Source organism: Neolamprologus multifasciatus, chromosome 20, assembly GCF_963576455.1.
Source record: "Neolamprologus multifasciatus chromosome 20, fNeoMul1.2, whole genome shotgun sequence".
Lineage (NCBI taxonomy): Eukaryota > Metazoa > Chordata > Actinopteri > Cichliformes > Cichlidae > Neolamprologus > Neolamprologus multifasciatus.
In genome coordinates, this window is record NC_140458.1 from 14054486 (window position 1) to 14082466 (window position 27981).

The 27981-nt window shown below is 40.1% G+C and overlaps 3 protein-coding genes across 14 annotated transcripts in view; 1 reads left to right on the forward strand and 2 right to left on the reverse strand.

The window, feature by feature from the left end:
• Positions 1-47: 47 nt before the first annotated feature.
• On the reverse strand, positions 48-3312 carry LOC146494627 (uncharacterized). Its single transcript, XM_085145201.1, has 2 exons — positions 3044-3312; positions 48-2366 (listed from the first exon to the last, which is right to left on the reverse strand). Exons 1-2 carry the CDS (start codon positions 3197-3199, stop codon positions 441-443), a joined length of 2082 nt encoding a protein of 693 aa, XP_085001327.1. The 5' UTR covers positions 3200-3312; the 3' UTR covers positions 48-440.
• A 3910-nt stretch (positions 3313-7222) lies between these two features.
• Positions 7223-23821, forward strand: slc6a6b (solute carrier family 6 member 6b). Of its 2 annotated transcripts, none has more exons than XM_085145196.1 (14): positions 7223-7338; positions 12206-12435; positions 12530-12664; positions 14731-14965; positions 15296-15428; positions 16106-16240; positions 16987-17090; positions 17231-17355; positions 18717-18829; positions 19877-20014; positions 20430-20532; positions 21363-21463; positions 21598-21768; positions 22068-23821. In XM_085145196.1, exons 2-14 carry the CDS (start codon positions 12207-12209, stop codon positions 22221-22223), a joined length of 1878 nt encoding a protein of 625 aa, XP_085001322.1. In that variant the 5' UTR covers positions 7223-7338; position 12206; the 3' UTR covers positions 22224-23821. The 2 variants fall into 2 exon arrangements, with proteins under 2 accessions (XP_085001322.1, XP_085001321.1); XM_085145195.1 differs by lacking the exon at positions 7223-7338 and adding an exon at positions 10388-10520.
• LOC146494629 (glutamate receptor-interacting protein 2-like) overlaps positions 22854-27981 on the reverse strand; it is a 38851-nt gene continuing 33723 nt past the window's right edge. For 6 of the 11 annotated variants that reach the window (XM_085145188.1, XM_085145192.1, XM_085145189.1 and 3 more), the window contains one exon: positions 22854-27971. The gene's annotated coding sequence lies outside the window, so the exon portion shown is untranslated. Of the gene's footprint in view, positions 27980-27981 lie in introns of all 11 variants that reach the window. The other 5 variants (XR_014871442.1, XR_014871444.1, XR_014871443.1 and 2 more) reach the window with 3 other exon arrangements.

Consider the following 27981-nt stretch of genomic DNA (forward strand, 5'->3'; position numbering starts at 1 on the left):
AAAATAATTAATATTAAGTCTTTTGAATTATTACATTAAACAAAACATCCCCTCTAGCAGACATGTTGTATCCTACAAAACTGTACCACAGACCTGTGGAAAAGGACCTTGACACATGATAGATAGAACTAATAATAAGCATAGTTCACCTCTTGCTGCTAACCATATGAACTTATTAAACATAATTATTTAACATTTAAACTAGTAAAACTTTTAAGTATGAAATTTTAAACTGAAATTTACATTTTTCATGGTGGAAACAAATTGATGTTATCCACAATTTTTTGAAAATAAATTCAAATATCCCTGAAATTTAAGCTCTTTCTTTTTTTATACAATGATGTTTTCCCTGTTTGTGGGTTTAACAAACTTTAGAGCTTCATAGCCAGTCATTGTTAGTGCAAACCTTTCATTCTTGGTTTAAACATGATGGACTTTAATCAAGCTATGCTGAACTCATAAGAGCTTTTAGCAGCCAAAACATTGTCCAGTTCATTTCGTAGTTCTGGGTAGGACGTGTATGTCCATGGTAGTTCCAGAAGAGGGCCGCATGTGTGTGCCACAGGTCGTCGTGCCAGTCCATCCACAGGCGTGAACAGTACCTCAACCTTGTCAACACAGATGACATCTGACCCAGTAAGAAACCTGAACATCCTTCTGAGCCCTGTATTGTCAAGTCCTCTGATGTACTGGTGCAGAAATCTGAAGCTTTGCTTTTCTGCTTGAGTGGTGGGAGAGGCAGTAAGCAACTTCAAAAGCTTTCTCGTTGTTGGCTTTTTATCTTCATACATTTGTAGGACATCTTGTGGGCTTTGAAAAGCTTCTTTTAGGAAGTGGCTTGCAACTAAGGACATTTTCTCTGCGGCATATGCTGGTTTTTGGATTAATTGTTTGTGTGCGACTTTCAGAAGAAGGCCTTTTAAGTTCTCTTTGGTTGGAAGCACTGATACATCCAGGCGATCCATGAGATCCAGCACTTCATCCCTGTCTTCATCTGAAAGATCTTCTTTTAGTGCCCTTGTTATCAGATCTCTATCTGATTGACTTAGGTAAAAGAGAAGACTTTCAAACAGCAGATCATCTGATACTTGATTCTCACCGAAGATGAGTGCCACTGTGAAAACAGGAGCAAGGCGACAAGGGAAATATCCATGGTCTTGAAATCCCTTCAGTAAAATTCTACCCATGGATTTCCACTCTTCTTCCTGCCATTTAGGAGACAGTGATGGCACTCTGAACTCCTCTCCTTCAGCTGTGTTGTCCACAAACTCTGACCAAAATGCAGCATACACATCTCTTGATACACCATTTGCATCAGCTCCTCTTTCATCAATGTAGGTGTATTTTAGAGGGTGTATGAGGAGTGCTGGATCTTTGAACTGGCTGATCATCTCCTCCAGAATAGTAACCCTGTGAAGTTTGATGGTAACACAGACAACATCATATGATCCTGCAGAGCTTATTGCTTCATTGCTTATAGATGTATCTGGACTACTGACTGCTGTGTTTGTTGGAGGAAGTGTAATGGATGTGATGACCAGATCATCTTCCTCAAACTGCAGGAATGGTTCATCTATTACAGTGTCATCAAGTTGACAAGGCAGAGGCTCTCCAAGGTAGGGTCCAATCATTACCTCAGATGTGTCGAATAATACATCTTCATCAGCATTCCTAGATTCTGATGATGAGATCACAACAGTGTGAGAAGCTTCTTCATCTCCTTGATGTGAGTCAGTCAGTTGTGTAACATTGTTTACATGTGTTTTCCCTTTATCATAAACTTCTTCATCATCTTCATCATTGGAAAATCTTCTTGTGCACAAGTAAAATCTCAACATTCCCATTTTAAGTGCTGAGTAGAGTTCTCCAACTGTGACATTTTCATCAAATATGGCCTCTTCCTGATAGTCTAATATGTTATGACTGAACACCTCCCATCTTCCAAATTTGCTTTTTCCACTTGGAAAGAAAAGATCTTTAGCATACTGTAATATGTCAGCTTTTTTGGAGTCTTTGGGCACATCAAAGGTCCTTGTTCCTCCTCCTCTGCGCTTTCTCACTTGCTTACCTTCATGGATCCACCCTAACTCAATTTTTCGAGTCTTTTTCTCAGCCCATTTGTTGTTTTTTGCATATGTTCTTTTTCTCTTAGAAACAAATGCCTCCTCATGATCAGGTTTCTTCTCATTTTCATTGATTCCCATCTTTTCCTTCAATTTTTCAAGCAATGAGTTTTTTCTTGATTCCTTAGTACTTGCACCACTGTTTTCCAAGCAGAACCGCCTGGCAGCTATCCGATCACCATATGTTGGGATGTAACCAGACAGGGTCTTGTCATCCATGAAATCAATCACTGTGGCATCAATCTGTAATAACAGAGATATTTATTACTATACAGAAGTACAAGGTATACCTGCTGCCACACCACATGAGGTACCTCACTAAAAAAATGTATGTACATTTCACATGTGTTTTGATAATTGTCTGTTATTATTTTAGTGGCAGCCATCAATATTTAGCATTTATTCTTTTCATCTCTCTATGCCAGCAACATTAATGAGATTATCTAACATGTTATTAATAGAAATATTACAGTATATACAACGCCCACTTTTGAAAAAGTAAATTAGTATTCACGTATCTTTCAGTTGCACAGAGCACAAAGGGTTGAACTCACTGTTTTTTTAAATTGAAGCCAAATATCAATATAAACACAGTTTAATTCATTTGTTTTTAGATAAACAAGGAAACATAGTGCATCACATAATATAGCGATATATTTAAGAAACCTGGAATCTGCATATGGGTTAAGTAGTAACGTGGTCATACAACGACCCAGTTTTATACAGCGGGTTAATTTGTTTTACATTCTCCATTCCATATAGATCCACACCAATGCAGTTTACCTTTACGTCCTTACGCAGTCAAAGCGAGAGAAGCGAAAACCGCTGTGGTTGCTAACTTAGCAATATGTCATATTTTTAGACGCTGTAACTTCGTAAAAAGCGAGTTTTACAAATTTCCCCCTCACGAGAGCACTTACGCGTTCTTGTAGCATTCGTAAGAGACAGTCCTCAGGTACACCACGATTCCGAAGAAATCTCAGAAGTGGGCTATCAGTGTTTGTGTCCATGTTGAAAGCAGGGCATTCAAAGTTAAGTGCCAGTTCTGAAGAGCGTGAGCTCTCCACACCTACCATGGATTTGGGTTTCCGAACGCAACACGTTTTACGTTCTTACAATAAAAATGTTATTGTAATGGTATTTTTTATAACGTTTGTACAATATATGATCACGTTCGTACAATATAATATTTATATTGTACGAACGTGATAATTATATTGTACGAACGTGATATTTATATTGTACGAACGTGATAATTATATTGTACGAACGTGATATTATGTTGTTCAAACGTGAAAGGTATATTGTACAAACGTGAAAAGTATATTGTACAAACGTGATAGTATATTGTACAAACGTGATAGTATATTGTACAAACGTGAAAAGTATCTTGTTAGAACAATAAACGTTTCACGTTATAACGTGATACACTTGTATTTTTCTTTTGCCTGGGTGGCAGCTCTACGCTTCCGTACTCATCTGTCTGTGCTGCATACACTGGTGTGAGCCTGGATCCCAACTTTTATTTTTAGTTTTCAAGCATTTTCCTCATGACTGCTAAGAGTGACAACAAGCCCAGGGACATCATTCCACATTATGACTGCTATCAGGAGGAGGAACTGCCTGCAACCAGTCTTTATAGTTTAATTGTTTTTAGGTCTGTTCAGCTCTTGGCTCTGAAACACAAGTATAAAAAGCACACAATGGCTAAATGATTTCTAAGGACCTCCAAGTTTAAGGCAATGCACACTGACAAGTAAAAGCAAATGAGCTATAAACACTAAGTTTTTAAACTAGCATGGTAGCTAAAAGTTGAAAGACATTCAAATCAAATATATAATCATTTATAATAATCCGTATAAATGATCAGCTTTTAGGTTTCAAAACGGAAGACTGAGCAGAAATGTAGCTCCTTTCAGCTCAAAGAGAAACACTGACATTGAAATACAAACATTAAAAGAATCAATCTCACTGATTCACTAGGGTTGCAAGTTTCTTTTTCTTATAACTTATTTCAACTTTAAAATATATATTTTTGTCGTTCCATGTCTGGGATGTTTAGTCTGTAGGCATGCCTCCCATTCTTAAGTTAGATAAAGCTCCTCCCCCCCCCGTGTGTGTTTGGCTAATTTAGATTCAGGGTTGGTTTTTGTTACAAACAGTGAGCAGCCAAACTTGTGTGTTTTTCACCCCGGTCCCTTTCCGGTTTCCTTGCTATTCTATCCTCAGGCATCAGAAGTCAATCTGTCCCACTGACAGAGCTTTTGTTCTCTGCAGAGTGAAACCTTCACTGAAACCCAGAGGCACAGGAAGGCTTTAAAGGACGCTTTGCTTTAGGCCACAAGAGAGTCACGAGATGTTGCTTCCAAGGCAAATAATGAAACATGCAAGGAAATGCATGCACAGAGTAAAAATAGGGAACCGAATAATCTGTTTTTCATCTGATTTGATTTGAGAGCATTTTTATTATTATTATTAAATTGCACAATGAATTTCTTGGGTTCATTCCAGGTTAAAAACGAATCATATTTTGGTAAATGAAACCATGAGTCAACTTTCACTTCCTGTTTTTCCAACCCTGTATTTAAACTTCATCTAATCCATGTGCTCTGTTAAAAATGTGTTTTGACACTGATGCCATAGATTCACAGATAACCTTCCTGCATACACACTGTGGTTCTGTTCAGTGGGCACCGTCTCAGAGAGACAGTGCATGTGTCCCTACCGTCAATGCATGACATACAAACACGTGGCCGTGCCATCTGTTTGATGCTCCAGATTAAGACAAAACTACAGTGCAGTGAGCTACATGCCAAAGAATTGACCTAACCTCAGCTGCTTCACTTCAGGGATCAGGCCTGAAATATTTTGTCAATCATCAAAGCCCAGAGAAGTGGAGGTATGCACTGGATAGTGGCTAAATTAGACAAAGGATGGTGAAGATTGAGGCATCAGACAAGAAGAAAAGAGGAAATCTCAGTGAAGATTCATGGATGTAGTGAAGGAGGATGTGCAGAGAGTTAGCATGACAGATAGGGATGCAGCTGTTACGGCCGGGATGGCTGGTGTGTTAGTGGAGCGAACCCAAATGCAGACACGCGAGAGAAAAACTGAAGTTTAACAAAAAGTGAGACGCTTATTTGGCTGAATAGCAAAAACAGAAAAACAAGGCAAGGCAAAACTAAACTAAAACTGGGATAGAACTAAACTAACTATGCAAACAATTATGCAAGACATAACATGAAAACTGATCATGAACCTGAGCAGTAGTGAGAAAAAACACTATGACCAGCTATGACTTAACGCTGAACAGAGGAAGACAGTGGACTTAAATACACAGAAGGGTAATGAGGGAAGTGGAAAAACCTGGGGAAACACAGCTGACACAAATGAACCAAACGCCACAGGGGAAGCCAAACTAAACACACCTAACATGGAAACAAGACTTTCAAAATAAAACAGGAAACATAATGGAACGCAGACATTACAACACAAGCTTGACAATAGAACATGCAGACATGCACACACAGCAGACTGGGGAGACACAGAACACAAGCAGAGATGCATGGGAACAGATAAGGGAGCGAATGCACAGGCATAACTAAATGCTAAACATAGAGGAGAAGACAGACTTACACAGAAGACAGCAAAAGACTCATAAACATGGAGACATGGATGAAACATAAACTAGAATAAGTCACTCAGCTAAACCCTTACTAAATAAAACAATAACTTAAGATGAATGCAATCTAACATAAGAAAAACAAAAATACAATATTAACTTAAAATGCTGGGTCACAGACCGAGCCCCTGATAGCAGTCGAAGGAGATGATTATGGCGACCTCTAAAGGGAGCTGCTGAAAGAAGAAGAAGTTATCGGTTAATGGATGGAGGAAAATGGCTGGCTCGATGGATTGGTCTGTAGTTTGTGGCCCGTGACTGGGACAACTTCAGACAGCCATCCTAGCAGCGATCTTTGAGACTTTGATGCTAGCTGAAAATACTGATAAAGTGTCAGGTGTAGTGTTACTCATCTTAGCTTAGCTTGTTAGCATGCTAACATTTAATTAGAAGTCCAACTGAGGCTGCTGGTAATATTGTAATTCAGACAAATTAACTAAAGTAGGACACTGAACATTTTCTAATTTTTAATGTAGTTCTACAAGATAAAAACGTGACAGAAACATCAAATTACTTAATGTAAACATGTTTTTACAGCAGTGATGTGACAGCATTAAAAGTATATCAGTAAATAATTAACAGCTCACCCAATTTTTAATGACTGAATAACCCACTGAATGAATTTTAGCAGTTGCAATCACACCCATATAGGCCTACATAGGCCAGACATTCAAAATGGGTAAAAATGGCTTCTTTCCAACAGGTGTGGTTGGTTAGGTCCTTCGATTGGTCTCATGGCACAATGCCACGGTTTACTTATATACCTACAAGGAGCACAGTCATTGTTAATGCCATTAGGCTACTCCTGTGCTTTTGCTGCTATCACCTGTTCAAAATGTCTTCATCCTGTGAAAAATCAAATCTAATTTTACACCATTTGACTAGAAAATATGAGCCTTATGGTGGTGCTAGACGACAAGATAGTAGGATATTCATCCCCTGGGAACCACTCTAGGTTTTAATGAGAGGTGAACCACCTTATCAAAAAGCTACAGTTTATTATTTGATTGCCATAACATCAACATTACTAGAAATGATAGATAGCTTCCCGCTGTAATTTTCCACTTGTATGTCAGTATTGGGTAATAATTGATCGATACTGCACATAGTCAATCATTTATAAACCACCAATAAAGCCATTAAGTCATACCGAATTTACTTGCATAATTCTGGTTTATTTTTTATGGTGCTTTTCACTGTCACGTTAAATTAAATTTAGCCCTATAAATGTTCATCGTCTGCACTTTTGCAAATCCCTGATCAATGCCGCGAGATGGTTTATAACGTTTGCCGGTCGTTATCGGTCTGTCAGTCAGAAGCTGTCAAGAGAATCAGGTAAAAGGGCGGATGCAAGGAGACTGCCACTTTAAGAGTTGCATGGAGAAGCTAGTGATTTTCCACTCAAACTGATATTAAACGCGCACACGCTCATTGAATCAGCGATCTTGGGGGGAGAAAAAAAGTAGATTACATTGTATGACTCGTCGTTAAACACAGGCTACCAAACAAGGAACAACAGGCTGCTTAGTAAAAGTAAGAGGACGGGTAATCCTATATATTCTTAATATATCATTAAGTGCATGAGGTTAATATACTATGTTTTAGTAGGAGAAAATGTGTGATAGGAGAAACCCTAATTAATCCAAATGTAAGTTGTTGTTTGTTTAATATTTAGTGTTCTGATGCGGAAAGTAAGCTTGCTGATCCTTTTTATTCGCTCATAAAAAGCTGAAAACATTTCCTCTTTTTCTTTCACATGATGCTGTGCGCTTATCCGCTACAGAAAAGCACAGTTTCAGCCCTGCCATACAAACGACGTGACTAAATTAGGGCATGTTTTGGTTGTATACTAGAAAAAAAGGGAGGGAAAGGAGCGAAGTTCTGGTCTTTGAACCCTCTTTTGCCTGTTCATCGTGTCCGATAAGACAGCGTTTCCAGTTTCTGTTTGGTCGTATTTGCTGAGCTGCTGTGGTGCGTTCAGGGGCGGTGCGTTCACAGTGATATGTGATGAGGATGAGGAAAGTGTGAAGGTGCACCTTCGCTTTCCTCAGCCACAAATCATTAGCTGAGTGAATGCTGAAGTAGGTGTGATGAACTAAGACGTTTACTAGCTTATATATTAGTGACACATACTTAACCTACTTCTTCTGTCTCCGCCTCAGCCAGTGTATGATTGATCGGCGTGTGTCCTTTAGTAACACCAGTCCGCCCTCTCAGCAGATAAAACCTCAGGGGTCGCTGTACCTCTTTTGGCATCGGTGCTGAAAATAAAGTCCCCGAATTGGCCATTCAGAGGGCGTGAGGTGCTCACAAGGTTTCTTGAAGGCTGACTTAAAAAAGTGTTTTTGTTTGTGAACTTGTGACATGAGTAGTAGTTTCATATATTACTGTTAAACTCCTTGTAAACCTGAAAATAAATTGGGATTCTTTGCTAAATTAGGAGGCGATGCTGTTTGATTTTCTTTGATGGTTAGTGTTTTCCTGGATTACTGCAATTCTTCATTTCAAATACAACAACACAAAACACACAAATTTTAATATATTAGCTGACTGCTGATACAACACAGAATCACCTTCAAAATGAAAGGTCTTTAAACTATACCCCATCCAACTTTGGCAAGGGGACCTTAAGTTACTGTGATCCTAACTTATGATACTCCTTTCTAAACTGCCTTCTGATTAGATACCCATCACAACAGCTTCTGTTTCTTTACTTTTTTAAAATAAAAGGCTGCTGTGTGGTCAATCTAATGAACACCAAGTCCACTTGTGTCACATATGTGATATGTTTTACATTTTTATTCCTTTATTGCTGATGGTGCAGTGGTGTGGTTGTTAGAACTCCCGTTTCAAAAAGGTCTGGCTTTGAAGCTTCTCACCAGTTGGATCCTTTATGTGTAGCATTTGCATTTTGTCCCTGCACCTGCATAGCTTCCCTCCAGTTCCTCCATAGTCCTTCCCACAGTCCAACAGCATGCATATTCGGTTGTTTATTTATGCAAAGAACATTGAATTAAAGCTTAATAACATGTACTATATATGAATTTACCAATTTTCATGTGTTGTTCAGACTGCACACAGACCTGATCAGTTTTAAAGCCGACACTTTAGCCAAATTGCAGAAGACGAGATGTGAAAACCTGTAAGAAAAACAAAAACACAATTCTTAAAGGGAAAAAGAAGTAGTAGGTGAAAGAACAAAGTATATTCACAATTTGCATTACCCATCCAGTTTGACATTGCTCAACAGGTATCAATCCCTACGTTTTCATTAACACACCACTATGTTTGGTTTTATGACCCCATCTAACAGACGTTCTTTGTGTTGCAAGCATCTGCTGTACAAACCTTGTTATGTTATAGTTAAGTCCATAATTTGTATGGACTTAACCAGAGACACCATTTTTAGAGTTTTGCCTCAGAGGATTTTAAGACGAGCAGTCAATATGTGATTGAAATACAGGCTTGGATGTTTAATTTAGGAGTTAAAATGCATTAACATTTTAGGAATTACACCCATTTTTCATTGCTTAGTCCCATTTTCAGAGGCTAAAGCTAATTGAACAGTTGACTGGCAAGCAGTTTAATTTCCAGGTGAGCTTGAAGTATTAACCAGAATGATGGGAAGAGAAAAGTATGGAGACGGAGAGAAAGAGCTCATGATATGAAGTATGCCACATCATCTGTCAAACATGGTGGAGGTAGTGTTACAACATGGGCGTGTATGGTTGTCATTAAAACCAGGTCAAAGTGTTTATTGATGATGTAACTGCTGGTGGGAATGGCAGGATGAATTATGACGAATCCATGGCTAAGTATTAGCCAAATTGTGTGACCTAACTTTGCATAACCCAAATAGTATATAGAGCACGATACTGAGGAACATACTGTATGAATAGTGAATCCAAGAGGTGCCAAAGATGTATTTAACCGGCAGCTTGTCACCAGCCGGTTCATGTCCCTCATTTAACTGCGTAAATCCTCCAGTGGAGTTTAAACGGACTTTTCCATGCCAGCCATTGTGAGCCATTGAAGCAATGAACTGCATCCCAATAGACCATTAACAAGCAGAGGAGACACATTACCTTATTTGGCATTGTTATTAGTTGATACTGTACTTGTTTACATTTCCCAGATAAAACGCCACGTGTCATGAAAGGACAGAGGACATCTCGACATGGTCTTAAATTAAATTAGTTTTCCCATGAAGATCTCTCTTAAGAGGAAGTGGGGTTGTAGAAGTGAAATTCATTTTTCAGTTCTGTTTAAGTGTCTAAAACCAACAAACAAATAAACAACCAACCTCTTAATGCTTCATTCAGTTGGTCACTTTGTAGCAGATCATAAACCAGTGAAGGACTCTCAGTCCGTCTCTTCCTCTGAAATGTCCTCTGTGTCTACAACATGAATAAATAGTATGTGTATGCATTGCTTGTGTGACACACACTCATCCCCCACCACTTGGCAGTTTGTATGTTTGTGGGCAGAGACTTGTAAGTGGAAATTTACAGTCTCCCACGTTGGTACCTGAGTTGTCTGTCAGAGGAAAGCTGTGTCCAATCTCTACTTTGGGTTTAATTGTCTTTAGCCAAGGGGCGGGCTCTGCTGTCAGCTTCACTTCTTCTGACCCTGGCGGCATAAAGACATTCAGTACAGAGGAATGGTGACAGCTGAGAGAGAGGAACACTATACATAGTCGCAGCCATGAAGGAAATGTAAGTTTTTTGTATTGTTTTTCTGAGGGGAGATTTGATTTTACCGGGTACAGCTTGTGTGTGTGAAGTCACAGCTTTGTCAGATTAAATACAGTGTGAAAGAACTGCGAATAGGCTTTGTTGTTGTTGTTGTTGTTGTTGTTGTTTTTGTGATGCAAATTGACATGAAGAAGAAAGGCAGTAATTTTACATTCATCACTGAGTATTCTCAACAAGTCCACTATTTTCGTTCTTAAAGGCTTAGGGAATTTCTTGTGAGCTATATCTGGGGCCAGCCCAAAGGACTGTTCGCTTAAATCTATAGCTTCCTAACACGAGGCAGGCAAGTGAAAGCTTACGCTGAGTGGACGAGAGTAAAAGGAGGGGAGTAAAAGGGATAAAGAGAGAGCGAGAGAGAGAAACAGGATGAGAAACAGAACTGATCCAGTTATGTAAGCAAGCCTGAGAATGGCAAGCAATTCAAGTGGACTTGTCATGCATAACAGGAAGAGAGAAAACTCAGAAAAAGATGGCTCACAGTGTGCACCAATTTAGTGAGGAGACATGTGAGAGCTCTCAGAGAATCTTTTCCCCAATGTTGTTGTTGGTTAAAGTCCATTTCCTGAGAGATGAAAGTGTGATTGTAAATTCAATTATCTCTTTTTTTTTAGCTGTCTCTATAAAAAAAGTTCTCTTGACTAGGTGTCAAGAGGAAGTGAATTTAGATTAGTTAGTTTCTGCACATGCTTTTCATCACCTGATCTTTGTTAAGAGGAAGTATCTGATTTTGCTTTGCCAACTCATTCTCAGTAGCATCAGATTCAATCTCATATCTTAAAATTAATTATGGCTTTGTCATTATGGCTCCTTTGTTCTTTCTAAAACACCCGCTGGCCGGGAGCTTAAATTATATTCAGCCTTGCCATGCGTTACACAGTTATTCCTACCCTATTAGGGTTGCTTTTTTCTTTTTGGCTCACGCAGCGCAATAGGATACCTCGACCCGTATTAACAAATCCTTTCTTTCGTGGAAAGATGGTTTACAGTGTAAACACTTGAGTTAACTTAGGCTGTTGTAGCTTCTTGAGAGTAGTCAGCACTACGGGAATGTACAAGGATATCGTCCTCTCTAAATTTGGATCCTGTTGAACTGAGTCGCTACTGATGTGGTAGAAAAAAACCCAGAGATCCTTCAGGTTAACTCGGTTCATAAAGTCTTTCATTGCATTGTAAAAAACACTCATCTGAATTACAACAGTGTAATTTAACTGTGGTTCACAGCATGGGTTTAAAACCAAATGATTTTCTCCATCTGTGGGTTATTGCGACAGAGTAAGAAGGACAGTGGGTTTCTTCACTGTGTGATTGCACAAGTGTATTCTGTTGCAATCTGTAGCGCTGATGTTTTGATATCTCTTGGTAAAATTGTAGAATTTGCATTTTGACTCTTCTTGCCTAAAGCTTATTCCATACTGGATCTGCTCTCTTGTCAAAGGCAAATCTGCTCCCCAACCATTTCTATAGTCTGAATGACCTCCAGGCATGAGTTGCTCAGATTAGCAAGATTAGCAGCATTGTCGTGTATATTATGCGCTCGCACAGCAAGCCGAAACACAGTCAGGAGATAGCATTATCTCCCTAATGCGCCTCCCGCTCACCTCTCTCCTTTTGTTTGTATCATTGTGTCTTTTTTTCTTTGCCTGCAGCATGGCACAAAAAGAGAAGCTTCAATGTCTGAAGGACTTTCACAAGGACACTCTGAAACCTTCACCAGGGAAGAGCCCAGGTACGAGACCTGAGGATGAGGCAGAAGGCAAAGCTCCTCAGCGGGAGAAGTGGGCCAGTAAGCTCGACTTTGTCCTGTCCGTGGCCGGAGGCTTTGTCGGATTAGGAAACGTCTGGCGCTTCCCTTACCTTTGTTATAAAAATGGTGGCGGTACGTAATAGATGCACAACAGATAGAATAAAAAAAAAAGATCAAGATTAAGGTCACAAAATATCTGAACTCAATCGTGCTTGAATTCCCTCAGGTGCATTTCTTATCCCTTACTTCATCTTCCTTTTCGGGGGTGGTCTGCCGGTGTTCTTCCTGGAAGTCGCACTGGGCCAGTACACCTCTGAGGGAGGGATCACCTGCTGGGCTAAGCTCTGCCCCATCTTCACTGGTCAGTTCAAACACACAAACACAAACCTCTCACCCACAGAAAGAAGGATAAAACCTCTGCACAAATGTTCCCCGACTTGTTCGTTTAATATTTAACGCTGAGTAAAAGCCTCATTTGTCTGAGCGAGGTTTCTGCCCTCATTTTCCTCCTGTGTCAGTCCAGTATTCATCTTTTGGACAGCGTGTTCTGCCGAGGTGTCCTCTTCTCTCTGCCAGTACAATTAGACCAGTCTTACCCCATTAGTCTGCTTTGTGTTGTGAAGGTTACATCACAAAGAATGCAGAAATGCAGAAGCTAAGAATTAAAATTCCTGAATATCGAGGTTTGGAGCTTCGGCTGGAAGATGCCCATGTTTATATATTAGGTTTATTTTCCCGTCTTTTTGAAAAAATAAAACATTAAAAACCCAGTTATAGCTCTACTACACATGCACAATGCTCAGTCCTCATGCAGACAAGATCACATGTCCCCAGCTTATTCTAACTCTTGAACATAATGCAAGCTTATATTATTCATACAGAAAGCAAAGAAAAAAAGAACGACACGCACACTTACCTAAATTTTTCCTACAAGCAGGAGCACATGTGCCAGCCACCAAACAGCTGGAACTGCTGTGAACTTCAGCTTTGTGCGTGCTTCAGCACAACAACACGATTAGCTTATTTGTTTAGTATCTAGCGCATAAATGGTTCTTTGCTGGGTGGGAGAGGACAGCAAGTTTTCTCTCATAGATGTCTGTTCTTAATAAGTGTCGCGTCTCTCCCCCAAAATGTGCCTGCTGAAATCGACTGATGAGTTCTTGGTTGCCATAGAAACAGACTGTGAGGGGGGAAAAGTTGCCTAGCAATGATCAGAGTCTCGTGCAAACCTGCTGCATGAGACTCTGATCATTTTGTTGCCATGGAGCTGCAGCGTGCCTGCTTGTTTTGTTTTGGATTATGAGATATAATCAAAACTGTGAGTACTGCGGGACAGCACTGCCTCAGTTGCTCTTTGTCACCTGATTTCTTTACTTGAGCTCTTGCCGGACCGCTTATATGCATCCCTTTACATTTGAATGACAGCTGTAGACAAGCACTGACGCACCACACCCGTGGCAGCTGCTTTGACACTCTTACTCATGTTCACACGTGGGACATCACGCAAGAGGAAACTGCATGGCTCCCGGATCTCCAGCAGCTGTCAACGGTCCCTGTTATCCAAAGAATGCCGAAGCTGATGTCTGCCCACCTGCTGTTTTAGAGAAAGTCCCCAGTTCGCTGCGGAATTGACCAATCACAGCTCTCTGTGCTGTTCAGCATACCTTAATTTGTTTTTATCACACAGGGAATATGCGACTTTACTCATGTGGACCGCGTGCATCGTCTATCAGTTTGCATTTGGAATGTAGGAAGGGGGAGGTGGGAGTGAAAGAGATGATAAGTTTAAAAATACTCCAAAGCAATGGAAGAGTACCGGGGTGTTTGTGTCCAGGTTCCCAGCAAAGTCATCTAAAAATAACTTAAAAACACTAAGGACATTATAACAGTAGATAGTCAAGTGAAGCCTGGGCTGTGTTCCTCTGTGTTAGAGTTCAAATAAAGTCTTCTTGTTCACCTTTGACCACACTCCGTGCCGCTGCTGTAACTTCACAATATTTTTATGTTCTTTTAAAGTGGCTATTATCGATATTTTGAAATAAACAGAGGTTCACATGACTAATTTCCCATCAGCTTGTTTTGATGAACACGCATGGAATTTTAACCCATCTCTGCAGTAAATTATGTGTGCCGTTTTGTATACTTTGCATTGTTTTAATTTCCTGTTTTGGTTCACTCTGACTGAGCTCTCACAATAGGCAGTAATAAAAACAAAAAAACGATAGGGTAGGTGAGCAGCTGAACAAAAAAGGAGAACTGAATTACGTGTTTTGTCAATGTTGTGTTCACAGCAATTTTTCTGCCCACAAGTGGTCACAAATCTGTTACTGCAGCTTTAAATGAAGCCGACACAAAGCCTGATTCGAATGTTAAAAGAAAGTTTTACCTTAAAATTCAAATATGCCCGCCCTCTTATTGTGTCTCCAGGTATTGGCTATGCCTCTATCGTGATCGTGTCTCTACTAAACATCTACTACATTGTGATCTTGGCCTGGGGACTCTACTACCTGTTTCAGTGCTTTCAGCCCGAGCTCCCCTGGGCAAAATGCAAGCAGCCTTGGAACACAGAGCACTGTGTAGAGGACACAGTGCGCAAGAACAAGACCCTTTGGCTGGCAGCCAATGCTACCAACTTTACCTCCCCCGTCACCGAGTTCTGGGAGTGAGTGGCACACAGACACACCCACACACATATCCACTCTTCAGTATACCAAAGTAACAGTGCTTCTTTATCTTGCTTGTGTAAATGTGTTTGAACAGCAACATTCTTGCAAGGGGAGTGTTTACTTTTAGAAAGCACTAGTTCTCCACTAGTTTAATATAAACTTGGTTTGCGCTGCACCATGCTAGTTCATCCTCAAAGTTACACCTTAACTGTGGAATTAAATTGAAGAAAAGTTTTTTTTTCATGCACAATTGCTTTGTAATATGTTTGGATATAATGGCAATTTGTGAATTGTTAGTTAGGCACTTACATACGTTTTCTCTGCAGACGCAACGTCCTAAGCATCTCCACTGGAATTGAAGACATAGGGCCCCTGAAGTGGGACTTAGCACTGTGTCTCCTGGCAGTGTGGGTCATCTGCTTTTTCTGCATCTGGAAGGGAGTCAAGTCCACAGGGAAAGTGAGTGTGACTCATCAACACACCCTGTACTTTTTGGGTTGCTTGGATGCAGTTTTTTAGTTTTTCCCTAACAAGTCAGTGACAAAACACTGCTGCTCAGAGAAAGCCCACATGCTTGGAAACAAGGTTAATAAAGATGATTAAGAGACACAGGCCTCCATGTTGTCCTGGAAGTCAGTCCTTGGCTAGACACACTGTCTGCTGTAAACACTTGACTGGCGCTCCTTAGTCCTGTCTTTGTTTCTGTTAGCAGACCCGAAAATGGGTCAGAAGCAAAAGGCTTTGAAAGTCTTTGAAAATGAATAACTCTATTAGGAACTGGAGGTGTGCGTATTTCCCTATTTTTGTGACAAATTTGTCTTAAAATGATTTAACCTTTAATCAGCTAACAATTCAGGATTTATTGTATGCAGATTGCACGAATGCCACGTTATACTGTGTCATGCATGACTTTTCTTATAGAAGAAGTGTATCTAGGCCCTCCACTCAGTTATTTGTAGGGGGAAATTGTTATCACCCAATAAGAACAATGTTTCCTTTGAGCTGGACAAATATGAGTGGAAATGAAACTTAAAAAATGAAGAAGCGTTTATCCCACTATATCTCAGCAGTGATGAGTCATAACCATGTAAATGTTGTTCATTGTTTTTAGCTAATAAATCCTTTGTCCGGTCTAGGTGGTGTATATAACAGCAACTTTCCCATTTGTCATGCTGATTGTACTGCTGGTGCGTGGCGTGACGCTTCCTGGAGCCAGAGAAGGGATCAAATTTTACCTTTACCCTAACGTAACCCGCCTACAAGATCCAGAGGTAAGAATGAAAACCTTTTTTATTTGATCTGTTAAAGCTTCCTACAATAGTCTCTGGGCCATATAAAATTATATAAAGGAAGCCGTTCACCTGTTGTTTTTTTTTGATGAGCACTAAATGAGCTTTCTGAACTTTAAATATGAAGCTATACAAAGCAGACAGTTTGATTAGTTTAGCATAAAGATTCCAAACAGCACCTGCATAGCTCACAAATCAAGAGAATATAACTTTAGTCCATTAAACCAAAAGATTAAACAAAGCAGCAACGAAGCAGTTTAATAGGATACAGTTGCAATAGCAAGTGAATATGCTTACATTACAGGCATGACTCTGACCATATATTTTTAAAAAGACGAAGTGATCTCTGGATTTGCTGGTGGATTTTATTACCTTTGGAAAGAGTCAGAGGCCGTCTGTTTCCTTTTGTTCCCAGACTTTTTGCTAAACTAAGATATTCCACTGCTGCCGTTTATGGCTTTACTGCACCGTCACATCGTGCACATGGTCCTTCTCCAAGTCAAACAACATGGTCACGATTTTTAGCTTTCGAGCAATTTTCAGTTCATTGTTTGAATTTTACTGGTCACAGCTTTCTGTGTGTTGGATATAATAGAACAAGATGATAGGATGACGATGATGGAGTACTTCACCTTATTTTTACTGCCCCTAAGCATGTACCAGTGATTGTAGATTTAAGGCAATCTTTTGAAATCTTGAAAAATCAGCAATCACGTCCTACTCCTCAGGTGTGGATTGATGCAGGAACCCAGATTTTCTTCTCCTATGCCATTTGCCTGGGCGCCATGACGTCACTGGGGAGCTACAACAAGTACAAATACAACTGCTACAGGTGAGCTGTGTTTCCACTAGGGCGAGTGGGAGTCTAGTAGTGACAGCAACTCGTGTCAGAGACGGTTGCGTGAAAAGAAAATGGGAACTTCGGTTCCACCTGTGTTCATTAACAACCTCCATGACATATGTGTGACATAGGGACTGTTTGCTGCTGGGAGGCCTCAACAGCGGTACCAGTTTTGTGTCTGGCTTCGCAATATTTTCCGTCCTGGGCTTCATGGCACAAGAACAAGGGGTGGACATTGCCGATGTGGCAGAGTCAGGTACGAGGGTCCAAGGTGATGGCAGCAGTGATGGTGGGTGCTGCTGCCCGGAAAAAAAAGAAAAGAAAAGAAAAAAGACAATTGGAAAAATTTAAAATTGAATTCAATTTAAAAGAAGTAGCTTATGTAAGTCTCGAAATCTAGCAACGTAGAGGTATCGGCAACTGCGCACTCCTTGAACAAAAGCCTCAGAGAAACAGGTTTATTTCTACAAAGTGTGATCCACGTTTTCTGAGGACAGATTTCATGGCATTGGTGAGATGCTGTGTGTTTTAGCTACACAATGAACTGCGGCGTTAAAGAGCTCCTGCACTGTGCCGTGATCATTACTACAGCTGTTCAGTGGCACCAGTCTGTCCCACAGTGATCCTCCTCATGCCATTCAGTAGCTTTATCTTTTGGACCATTGCTAAGAAGACTGGCCATTTACTGTATGTATATAACTGTATGTTGTAAGCCCAGTTCTGCTAACAAGCTGTGGATCTCCTGAGATGGACGCCACTGGTTCTGGATCTGTCTTCCTCTATTTCTTATGTTGACTTTGAAGGGGAGGTGTCTTCTTTAAGCATGCTTTCTCTGCTCAGTTTAAGTTAGAAGTTTTTCTATCTGGAATATAATAAAGTAATCAAATGAACACTAATTCTATGCTGCTTCCATCATATATGGAAACCATAATATATCTATATATCTATATGTATATGTTTTTTCAAATATTTTGACCTACATTTTTCTCAGCTGTTCAATTGATGGAGTCTGTGTCTGATGCTCTTATAATATCTCACTGAACTGGTTCATTGCTTTGCTAAAATCCATGTCTGCTTTGTTTAAATTAAGTTTATTATCACTGCACACCTTGATGCAGTGATAATAAACCAGCATGTCACAGATATTGAGTGCTTATCGAAATGCATCCTGATAAACTCATGTTCAGAATGAATGAGCTGTAAATATTCTGTCAGGCAGCTGTGATTTGTACAGTAAGAAAGGCAATATACACTGAGTAACAGTTGGCAGTTATGTAATATGTTACGTATAAAGTATGTATACTTACATTGTATACATAAGTATGTATTTTTGTTGATTTTTGTTGCTTGTGCTACAGAGGATAAATTAGATTAAAAACCAATCTAAAGATGGTTTTAATATATGGCCAGCAAAAAAAAAGGAACCATTTCACACAGTTAGAGCTATTCCATGTCTTGTTGGCCATAACGCAGTATTTCCTTTGCTCAGCCCCTCTGATTCAGCATTTACTTTATTTTACCATTCCCTCACACTGTATCGGCCAAGCCAAAATTAGATAGAAATGTTCATTCTGTCCTCTCTCCCTTCTCCCCATCCCCTCTCTGTTCCCCTTCCAGGTCCCGGCTTGGCCTTCATTGCCTACCCTAAAGCTGTATCCATGATGCCACTGCCAACCCTGTGGGCCATTCTCTTCTTCATCATGCTGCTGCTTCTGGGCCTTGACAGCCAGGTCAGTGTTTTTGCTGTAGTGTAAAGCTATCCTCAGAACAGTTGTTTGGTCTTGTGCCCGTTAATTTGAGACGGACACCTCCAAGAGTCTGTGGGTTCATTGACCGAATACGTAAAACACATTTAGTGTCTCTCCTTTCTGTTTCTAACCTCTCTAAGTTATCAGATGACTGACAGACAAGAAACCGGTTTACACAAAGGCATTTTACTACCACATTTGATTCCTTAAGGATCACAGTTCCTTTGTGGAAGTTGGTGGATGTCCAAACATTTAGTTTATAAAAGTAAGGATAATAGTTTGTACGCAAGCAGCCTGGCTTTCATACAAGGCAGAGCTCTGATTAAGACAAGATAATCTAAGTAGACAAAACACAAGTGTACTCCCAAGGGATTCTCCAGCTATATCACATTTCCTGCCTTCAAGTGTAATTCTACTCTTGTGCTAACTGAGTCCTGCACATGGCAAGCTCCTCATCTCAGTCAGCTGCAAGATCAGGCCAGCACTCTATATTTGAGTACATGTAAAAGCTCATGCAAGTGCTGCTATTTCCATGAGAGAACTAATGCCAGTGTGTGTGGGTGCATTTATTTGGTCATAAATTATATGCACATTTGTACTCCTGAATGCTATATATTGTTAACCTCGCTCACACATACATGCCACAGTTGTGTAAGGGATTTTTTCTTTGTTATTGTGCAACAAAGGAGCGTGTTCTCTGTGAGGAAATTCATAGTTTTCTTGAAACATATTGTTGCTTATGAGGCAATGAGGAGACACAGGGGAGCGAGAGTGTTACACAGACAAGCAGACAGAGACAGTGATTCACTGTTTTGTTGCTCTTGTGTCTTGGTAGCAACAAACCAGTGTTGCAGAGAGGAGCCTTGTTTAAATTCTCATTACTGCCCAACAAAGACGGCCCTCATTCTCTAATCACTCGTTTGTGGAGGCAAAACAAGAGCTGCGCACACGCAGAAAGATATGCACATTTTTAAATGTTTTTTTTCTTTTTTAAATTCTCTGAGAACTTTTTTTGTTTTTGTCCCACAGTTTGTTGAAGTGGAAGGTCAGATCACCTCTATTGTAGATCTGTATCCAGCCGTCCTGAGGAAAGGTTATCGGCGAGAGATCTTCATAGCTGTGATGTGTTTCATGAGCTATCTCCTTGGACTCGCCATGGTGACAAAAGTAAGTCCATCAGCAGGCACTAGCGCACATACTTCTGATGGCTGTCCCGTTAAGATAAGGAAAAGGAACAGATGAACAACAGCGATAACCCACACATTTTCTACATGCCTCTCTGCTGCTGTATTGTCATAGCCAAATATGGCTTCCTAGCACACTACCACACACACATCCGGCATGTCAGAATGGAACAATTTGGAATGCTGTTTTCCATTCAGCATTTAACTGTGCTTCAATGACGTCTCAGCACCTGTTGAACTCTACGGGTAGGGTGCCAGGATTCTTGTGTCCTGCTTTCAGCACCCTCGCCCACCCTGATTTAATACCCCCTTCTATCTCTGTGGGGTCCGTTTTTTCACCACACACACACATGCACACACAGATAATTAATGCAGCTTTCTGTCTCCTCTTTTTCCAGGGTGGCATGTATGTGTTCCAGCTCTTTGACTACTATGCAGCCAGTGGTGTGTGCCTTTTGTGGGTTGCGTTCTTTGAATGCATTGCTGTAGCCTGGGTTTATGGTAAGTGGAAGTGACTCTAGATGTGATAGGTTTCTGTTGTGTCCATCAAAAAGTTTCGTAAAAGAGGTCTTAATGATCTCTGGGGTGTAAAACAAAGGTGGCCTTGTGAGGTTTTCAGACGTCAGGAGTAAATAACTTTAACTGTGGGCTTGCTTTGAGGTTGAGGGGAGGTGAGGATGGAGTTAGTCCCCTGCTAGATTGTCATTGGCCACTGAGAGTTGCCTCCCACCAGATTGTACCCTACCAATATTAACAAAGCGACATTTAGACAGAAGAGAAAAACCTTAAATGGAATGGAAGTAAAGCTGCACCTTCCCTGCTAATGCCCATGCGCTTTAATGGCACCCCTTTTATTGGTGGAGGCTCTGTGGTCCAGAAAAGTAGTTCCCGGACAACATTTAATTTGTGAAGCTGGGGGCTTTTGTGCTGAACTGATGCTGTTATAGTAGTTATTTGTCTATTCATCAGCAAAAAAGAGGAAAAGAGTAAAAACAGAATAAACAGAATTAATATTCACATCAACAGCTAATGTCTTGCACAAACCAGTGGACTACAGCACAGTTGCACTAAACACACAGCAATCTATAGCCAGCCAGTAAAGACCATTAATGGTCTATTAAGATGTAAAAGACAGAGCTAAGATTATTGATACTATATAGCCATGACCCAGTGAAACTCCAATGCAATCCAAGGTCATTCTATCATTGGAAACAACAACACGTGTAGATTATAGAGTCGCTGGTATCTAATGTGCACTATTCACTATTTTGGCAAACTTTGCAGAAACAAATAGACTCGGCTTATTGTTTATTCTGTTTTGTGTTGAACAGGAGTCGATAACTTCTATGATGCAGTTGAGGATATGATTGGCTACAGACCAAACCCATGGATGAAATGGAGCTGGTCCATAATCACTCCTGTCCTCTGCATGGTGAGAGATCAGTGGCACTTCACTGTGTTGGAGGAATTGGCGTGACAAATGTTGATTGCTGAAGGTCACATGTAAGGGGCGCAGCTTGTGCTAAATGCAGTGTGCGTGTGTGTGTGTGTGTTTGCTCCCTGTAGGGCTGTTTTGTCTTCTCACTGGTGAAGTACAAGCCATTGACCTATAACAAGGTGTATGAGTACCCAGACTGGGCCATCGGTCTGGGCTGGATTTTGGCTCTGTCCTCCATGATCTGCATCCCAATGGTGATGGTCATCAAGATCTTGCAGTCTGAGGGACCTCTGATTGAGGTGAGCTTTTAACGGGAGCTTTCCTGCAGAGATTTAAATGAGGAAAATCAATCCAAAGTCAAGAGGAAACAGACTTCCCGGCTCTTTGCAAAAGCAGAAACGTCCAGTCAGCAATTTGCATGTATTTTTGGTTCATTTGTTTCAGCATTTTACTTAAAAAGAAAGTACACAATAATTAATAATCACATAAACTGCCCTTAATCAGCCCTTGTTTATTTTCTTGATAACTGTCATTTCAAGCCCTAAACCACCCCAGTTTCTGACGATCATTATTTTAATGTCTCATCTTCTTCCCTCAGAGGATCAAAGCAGTGGCAGCCCCAGCGAAGTCAGGCGTGAGCTCCCGCCCGAAAGAATACAACTTGAAGGGCAGTGAGCTGACACAGCCCCTGGACCCAAATGGGAACAATGGCTTAATCAAGCCCACCCACACCATTGTAGAAACAATGATGTGAGCGCTCTCTGTGAGAGGAATACGATTGATGTGCTTTCTGTGGTATCATATTTGCTAACTTTAGTAGGTTTACGTTGTCCGGTATATTCACGTTAGAGATAGTCTGGTTTGATTTCTATGAAGAGGGTTTTATTATTGTATTTTATTTTTCTTGTGATTTTTTTTTCTCATTTTTTACAATATTGATATTGTTGTTGTTACAGTTGTTGTTGCTGTAGTTGGCACTGATCTCAGTTTGGGCAGTATTTCGAGATAAAACATTTTAAATGTTTACTACCTTTCTGTTGATTCCGGAAAGATGAGGAATTTGCTTTTTTTTTTGCCAGTTCTATAGAAGAAAAGAGTAAATTCTCACTTTTCATGTTGTTAAATAAACTAAATGAGTAATTAACTGCAAAAAAAAGGTGGAAGGTGTCACGTGATTGTGACGGTCTTGTTGTACTGACTTCTAATTTTTATGTCATTTTATGCCACAATGAAATGAATGTACCTCCGCTTGCGGCGGAAGCCAGTCACCTACATCTCTCAGAAAACATATCCATGACATTTTAAGCAGCAATATGCAGTGTATAGAGTAAATCTTGCTTGACAACTTTTAAGTTACAAGTTGGTCTTGGCCAAATACTGTGAGAAATGCCTTTTTAAGACGATCCATCCTGAAAGCAGTTGAGATAAAATAAGAGAAAACGACAGGTAGGAAATAAAAAAAAAGAGGGGGAAACAAGGGAAGTGGCATTTTTAGAGTATTTGTACACTGCCTGTGTGACTACTATAGTCAGTACCAGTGCATTTATTGAAACCTCTCTTTGCACTTTATATGTTGTTTCACCTTTATTGTAGTGTGTTTTTATTGTTGCAGAGTATCGCAGCTACATTTGCAACATATTTCAGGAGAAATATTTTTAGCTTCTAACTTTTTGAAATTGTAAACTTTGATATGAGGTATCTAGTTGTCTCTTGAGGCGATGACAGAATAGAAAGTAGAAACTTGCCATCAGATATTCAGATTTGTCATTGTTAGTGGGATCTGTGAGAACATCACTCAGAAGTGTTAGTTTTTACTAAACTGCCTGACAGCTCTCTCCGTTGTGCTTTCAGTAGCAGGTGCGCTCTGCAGAACGACCACTGGAGTCTGGCTTTTAATTCAATTGTATTTGAGAGACTATTTGTAGAATTTTAATTGTTTGTAAATCACATATGCCTTTTTGTATCAATTTTATACTGCACATCATCTGAACACCATCACTGATTCATTATTTTAATCAAAGCTCACCAATGTGTTTCGCTACATGTCAGTTATCGTGAGCCCGGATTTGCACATTCAGGGTGCAATATTCAGTGAAGCGGTGGCGTAGTCTAATCATACGTAATGCATAACAAAGAAACAACTTGCAATAGTTCAGTACAACTTCTTGAGGATTGTTTTCCTGAAGCATGTGTAGGAGCCACCACACCACCGTACCCTGCTGCTTTCTCCTTTTAAAAAATTGCAATGTGGAAATTTAAATGTACCAAAGTATTTTTGTCTCACAGTTTTTCCCTTTGAGATGCACATTGCATCATTTCTATATAGATTAAATAAACATATTTTTCTTTGGATTTGTGTGTATTTGATATTTCTGAAGCTATGAGAGTTTCTTTGTGTTTATGCCTACTTACTTCTATCATTAGAGCTCACAGTTTATGCTTTAGTGTTCGCCCAACCAGTCATTTTCTTCCACTTATCCAATCCAGGAGTGACACTGAGCTAGGTACTGCCTCCCACTTTAACCTTCATTAACACCATTTTCTATTCCGAGGTTTGCTCCTTGCCCAAATCATAATACATAGTGATTCCATTCCTAAAATAGCCATCTATATTTATTCAGACGCCCTCTGGTGAAGGCCACCAATGTCACCCTGACTCCCCTCTCCCTCCGATGGCTCATTGACCTCTGTTCTAAATTTTTTTCAGGATGTCTGTCCCTCCATTAATCTACTGTTCACCGGAAGTAGCAGGTGGGAACAGCTCTGACATCGCACACAAATGCAGGGCTGACTTATTTGGGCAGGTCTCTGGTGTGTCATCATTCAAACCCTTGGAGCACTGATTCTCTAAAGAAGTGTCTGAGTGCAGGAGGAAGCAGGGGTGTAAAATGATTCAAGGGAACTGGGAGAGCCCTTTGTGAAATCATGTTTTCAGATCGATTTAAGTTAAGAGTGAAGTGCAAGGCTCATTTTTCACATTGAATTTAATCACCTTAAGCAATAGGATGTTTACTCGCTTAGAAAAAGGTATGGCATGAGGGCGCCAGTATAAATCACTGAGTTGAAGAGGCAACCCATATGCCAAAAGACTACTGTAGGGGCCCAGGCCCAGGCCTCCCTAAGGCCATATCCTGTATATTGATTTCATCTTCTTCTTTTCTTTCCCTCTTTTTCTGTTCACTCTTCTTTTAAATTTCAACAGAACAGTAAAAACAATTTTTTTTTTTTTTAAAATTGCTGCATATTTTTTAGCACTTAATCTTAGTAACAGATATTTATATGAACTATAAAGATATCCTTAATAAAAGTATTAATCTTGCTCACTTAATTGCATAAAGTCAAAAAGATTCTTACTCCAGCGGTTGCTGATCATCCTGAGTATTTGCACATTTATTGGCTCATAGTCAAATTCTCCATAAATGGAAATGACTAGAATTCATTTTACATTTTCAGGTTTGGCCCAGTGCTTGACACTATTGCCTCACAGCAAGGGGGTCCTGGGTTTGAACCCGGCTAGCAGTGTGAAGCCTGCGCGGTTCCCTTCGTGTTCCACAGCTTCCTCCCACAGTCCTAAGATGTGCTTGTTAGATTAATTGGCAATTCAACAATTGGTGTAGCCATGACAGTCACAGGATAGCCCTGCAATGGGCTGGCGAACTGTCTAGGGTGTATCCTGGACATTTGCCTTGGGAAATGGGATAGACTCCAGTCCTACTGTGACCTTGATTGGATAAACAGGAGAAAATAGATGAACGTGCAACCAACATGTGATACTTGTCAATCACAGGTGGTTTGTATACTGCAGATAATCCTCTCTTCTCAAACGGAGTATGTTTGAGATTTTTTTTTTTTTTAAAAAAAAGAAAAGGAAAAAAAAAGTGATATAATCAAACATTGGATTTCTATAGGACTTCTCTTGAGGTCTCTCATTGGACGTCTTTCGTATTACTCAAGAATTGTCCACCATCTTGGAAGTGATGCAACCACTGGATGCTCGGGAAACATGTGTATTCCCTGACTGGCTGGCAGCGGTTCCTGGAAGTTGGTGGCTCTTGTTGGATGAAATTGGTTGAAAAGAAGGTACTTCACCAAAAACCTTCCAGTTGCTAACCGATTGGCAACTGTGGCAAAGGTTTTAATGTTTACCTGCAAATACTTGCTAACTAGCCTAGGGGTCGTAACTGCAAATGGATCTTCGCCTTTTGAAACATGTTGGCTGAATCACGGAGGCACAGTGCGAACTTTTAAGGCAAACCGGCTCCATTTGTGGTTTACTTTACAATTTTCAGTTTTCACAGAAAAACTGAAAATTGTAATGTAGTCCGTCAATTTCATTCAACCTACAACCATAACAATACTCAGTAATACACATCAGTAAGTTAACATTACATAGTGGTCACATGTCTGCAAACCCTAAATAGGATGAGAACCGTTTTTGCTATTAGCCCCTAGTGGCCATTAAAAAGAATGCAAGTTTAAGACACTATGTTAGCTTCTGGATTGAGAAACTGCATCTTTTACATAAATTAAATATGGATGTAAACAATTGGTAGTACAGTAACATAAGCTTTCCATGTTCAACATCTGAACTCATTGTTAGCATTCCAATATTTGTAATTTAGCAGTAAGGGCAACATCAGGAGAGACTTGGATTTTCTCAATCATTTTATTGTTGTCCCCACTGTGTCAAGGAATTAACCCGAATCCTCTTGAAGTACAAGTGTTAACCAGGTCATGGTAACTCATTGCTTTAATGCAAACACACGGGGGCAACCAAATTAACGATCACAAACCAGAAATCAGTCAACTGTAATCTCATAACTTTATTGTCATAAAAAGAAATACATTTCTTACTTAATAAATTAAATAACAAAAATAAAATATCCAATACATTTTTCAAGTTCTTATGAAATGATACCTGACATATTCGGGGAGGATGTAGATGTTTTTATAAAAAAAAAAAAAAAAAAAAAAAAAAAAAAAATCACATTCAGCATCACAGCTTACATCAAGACACCATGCGATGTGCATGTCAATAAAAATGAAGCACTGCATACATGACATTTACGTTATAATAAAAGGGGCAACGCATAAATTACTGTAAAACCTTAAAAACAGGCCACTGTAAAAATATGACATTTAATTTAAATTAAGAGGTTACAGCCTCACAGATGATTCGGATGCAATTTCCCGTTATGAGAAACCTACAGATCAACTCAAAACACGTTCACATGAGCCAAACACACCAAATAAAACAAATGCTTGTTTCCAGGCAGTCTGCTTAATCAGCAGGTCACATTTCCTTCAGAGGTTTTTATAAAAACAGTGTCATGTTGATAAGCGCTCCTGCTGAAGGAAACTGATAACACTCCACTACTTATTATGGAGTGACTTACTCACCGAACAAGTCATATGCATGCTTAACATGCTTACACATATTGGTAGGAACTTCAGAGAAAAATAACCTGATAGCCAGCTGAGTGAGATGAATGAAACACTTTTCATCCTCCTTTTTGGAAAAGGTGTAATTCACTTGAGGAAGCATCAGTGCCCAAGTCATTCTGGTGCAATGCCACATGCAAAGTCATACAGTAATGTGAAAAATGTGAACATAGGAACTTTTAAAAGTGGAATGGTGCAAATGTGGTGCCACAAATAAAAAAGAAAAATGCAAATGTTGTGAAACTGAAAATCTGTCAACAGGGAGAAAAAAAAAAGCATGATATCTAGGGTGATTTGGAAGCAATGAAATGACTAAAAACTAAGAATTAAGTGCCTTTCTATGAATTTGTGACATTAACATAAGGGAATTTAAAATGTGGCTAATGATACTCACAAGTATCAGACAGCATTCTGGCTATTTGGAGGCACTGTCCCATCTCTAGGGCAGGCAGTGTGGAGTAGAGACTGGAAACGAGGGCAGTGAGCCAAGTCATGGGTGAAATAACTCAAATAGGTGCAACATTCCTTGAATCTCGAGCCTACTTGCACCTTTGTGTCTCTGTATGACTGTTTTACATGCACATGAAATACTGCATTTGGGGCTTCTATTTGCAAATGTGTAAATGAAAAACAGAGCCAGGTTTTTGGTCCTTGAATGAGAAAACCTATTAAAGAAAACGGTACCTTGTGCAGTGAATGCATTGAGCATTCGAGCCTCTCTAGAACCGAGGCTTGTGTATTTGACATCCTGGCTCCGTCAGACACTATGACTCCCCTGTTATATAAGCCTGCATGTGGCTTTGCCTGTGGAGGTGGAATGGGTGGGGGAGTCTGCCCTTAAGCCAGAGCCTCCCCTGAACTGCATCATGTGAACACAGTGACTAAAACTGGCAATTGTGAACACATGCACTTGTGACTTTGTGAGACAGAGAGCGATGCTTTCAGGGGAAGAAAGTGGTCGAGTCTGTGGATGCGCACTGAGTGCTGAAAATGAGTGTGAAGGTGTGTCTGAGAGGTACAATGTGACAGGCTTAACCATGTGATGTGTGTGTGTGTGTGTGTGTGTGTGT

Excerpts from the sequence above, each read along its gene's own strand:
- LOC146494627 (XM_085145201.1), bottom strand. The coding sequence starts at position 3,199 with ATGGTAGGTGTGGAGAGCTCACGCTCTTCAGAACTGGCACTTAACTTT. Across the intron at positions 2,367-3,043 it reads TACGAATGCTACAAGAACGC|ATTGATGCCACAGTGATTGA; the intron begins GTAAGTGCTCTC and ends CTGTTATTACAG.
- slc6a6b (XM_085145195.1), top strand. Across the intron at positions 12,436-12,529 it reads TTGTTATAAAAATGGTGGCG|GTGCATTTCTTATCCCTTAC; the intron begins GTACGTAATAGA and ends GAATTCCCTCAG. Across the intron at positions 14,966-15,295 it reads CCCGTCACCGAGTTCTGGGA|ACGCAACGTCCTAAGCATCT; the intron begins GTGAGTGGCACA and ends TTTTCTCTGCAG.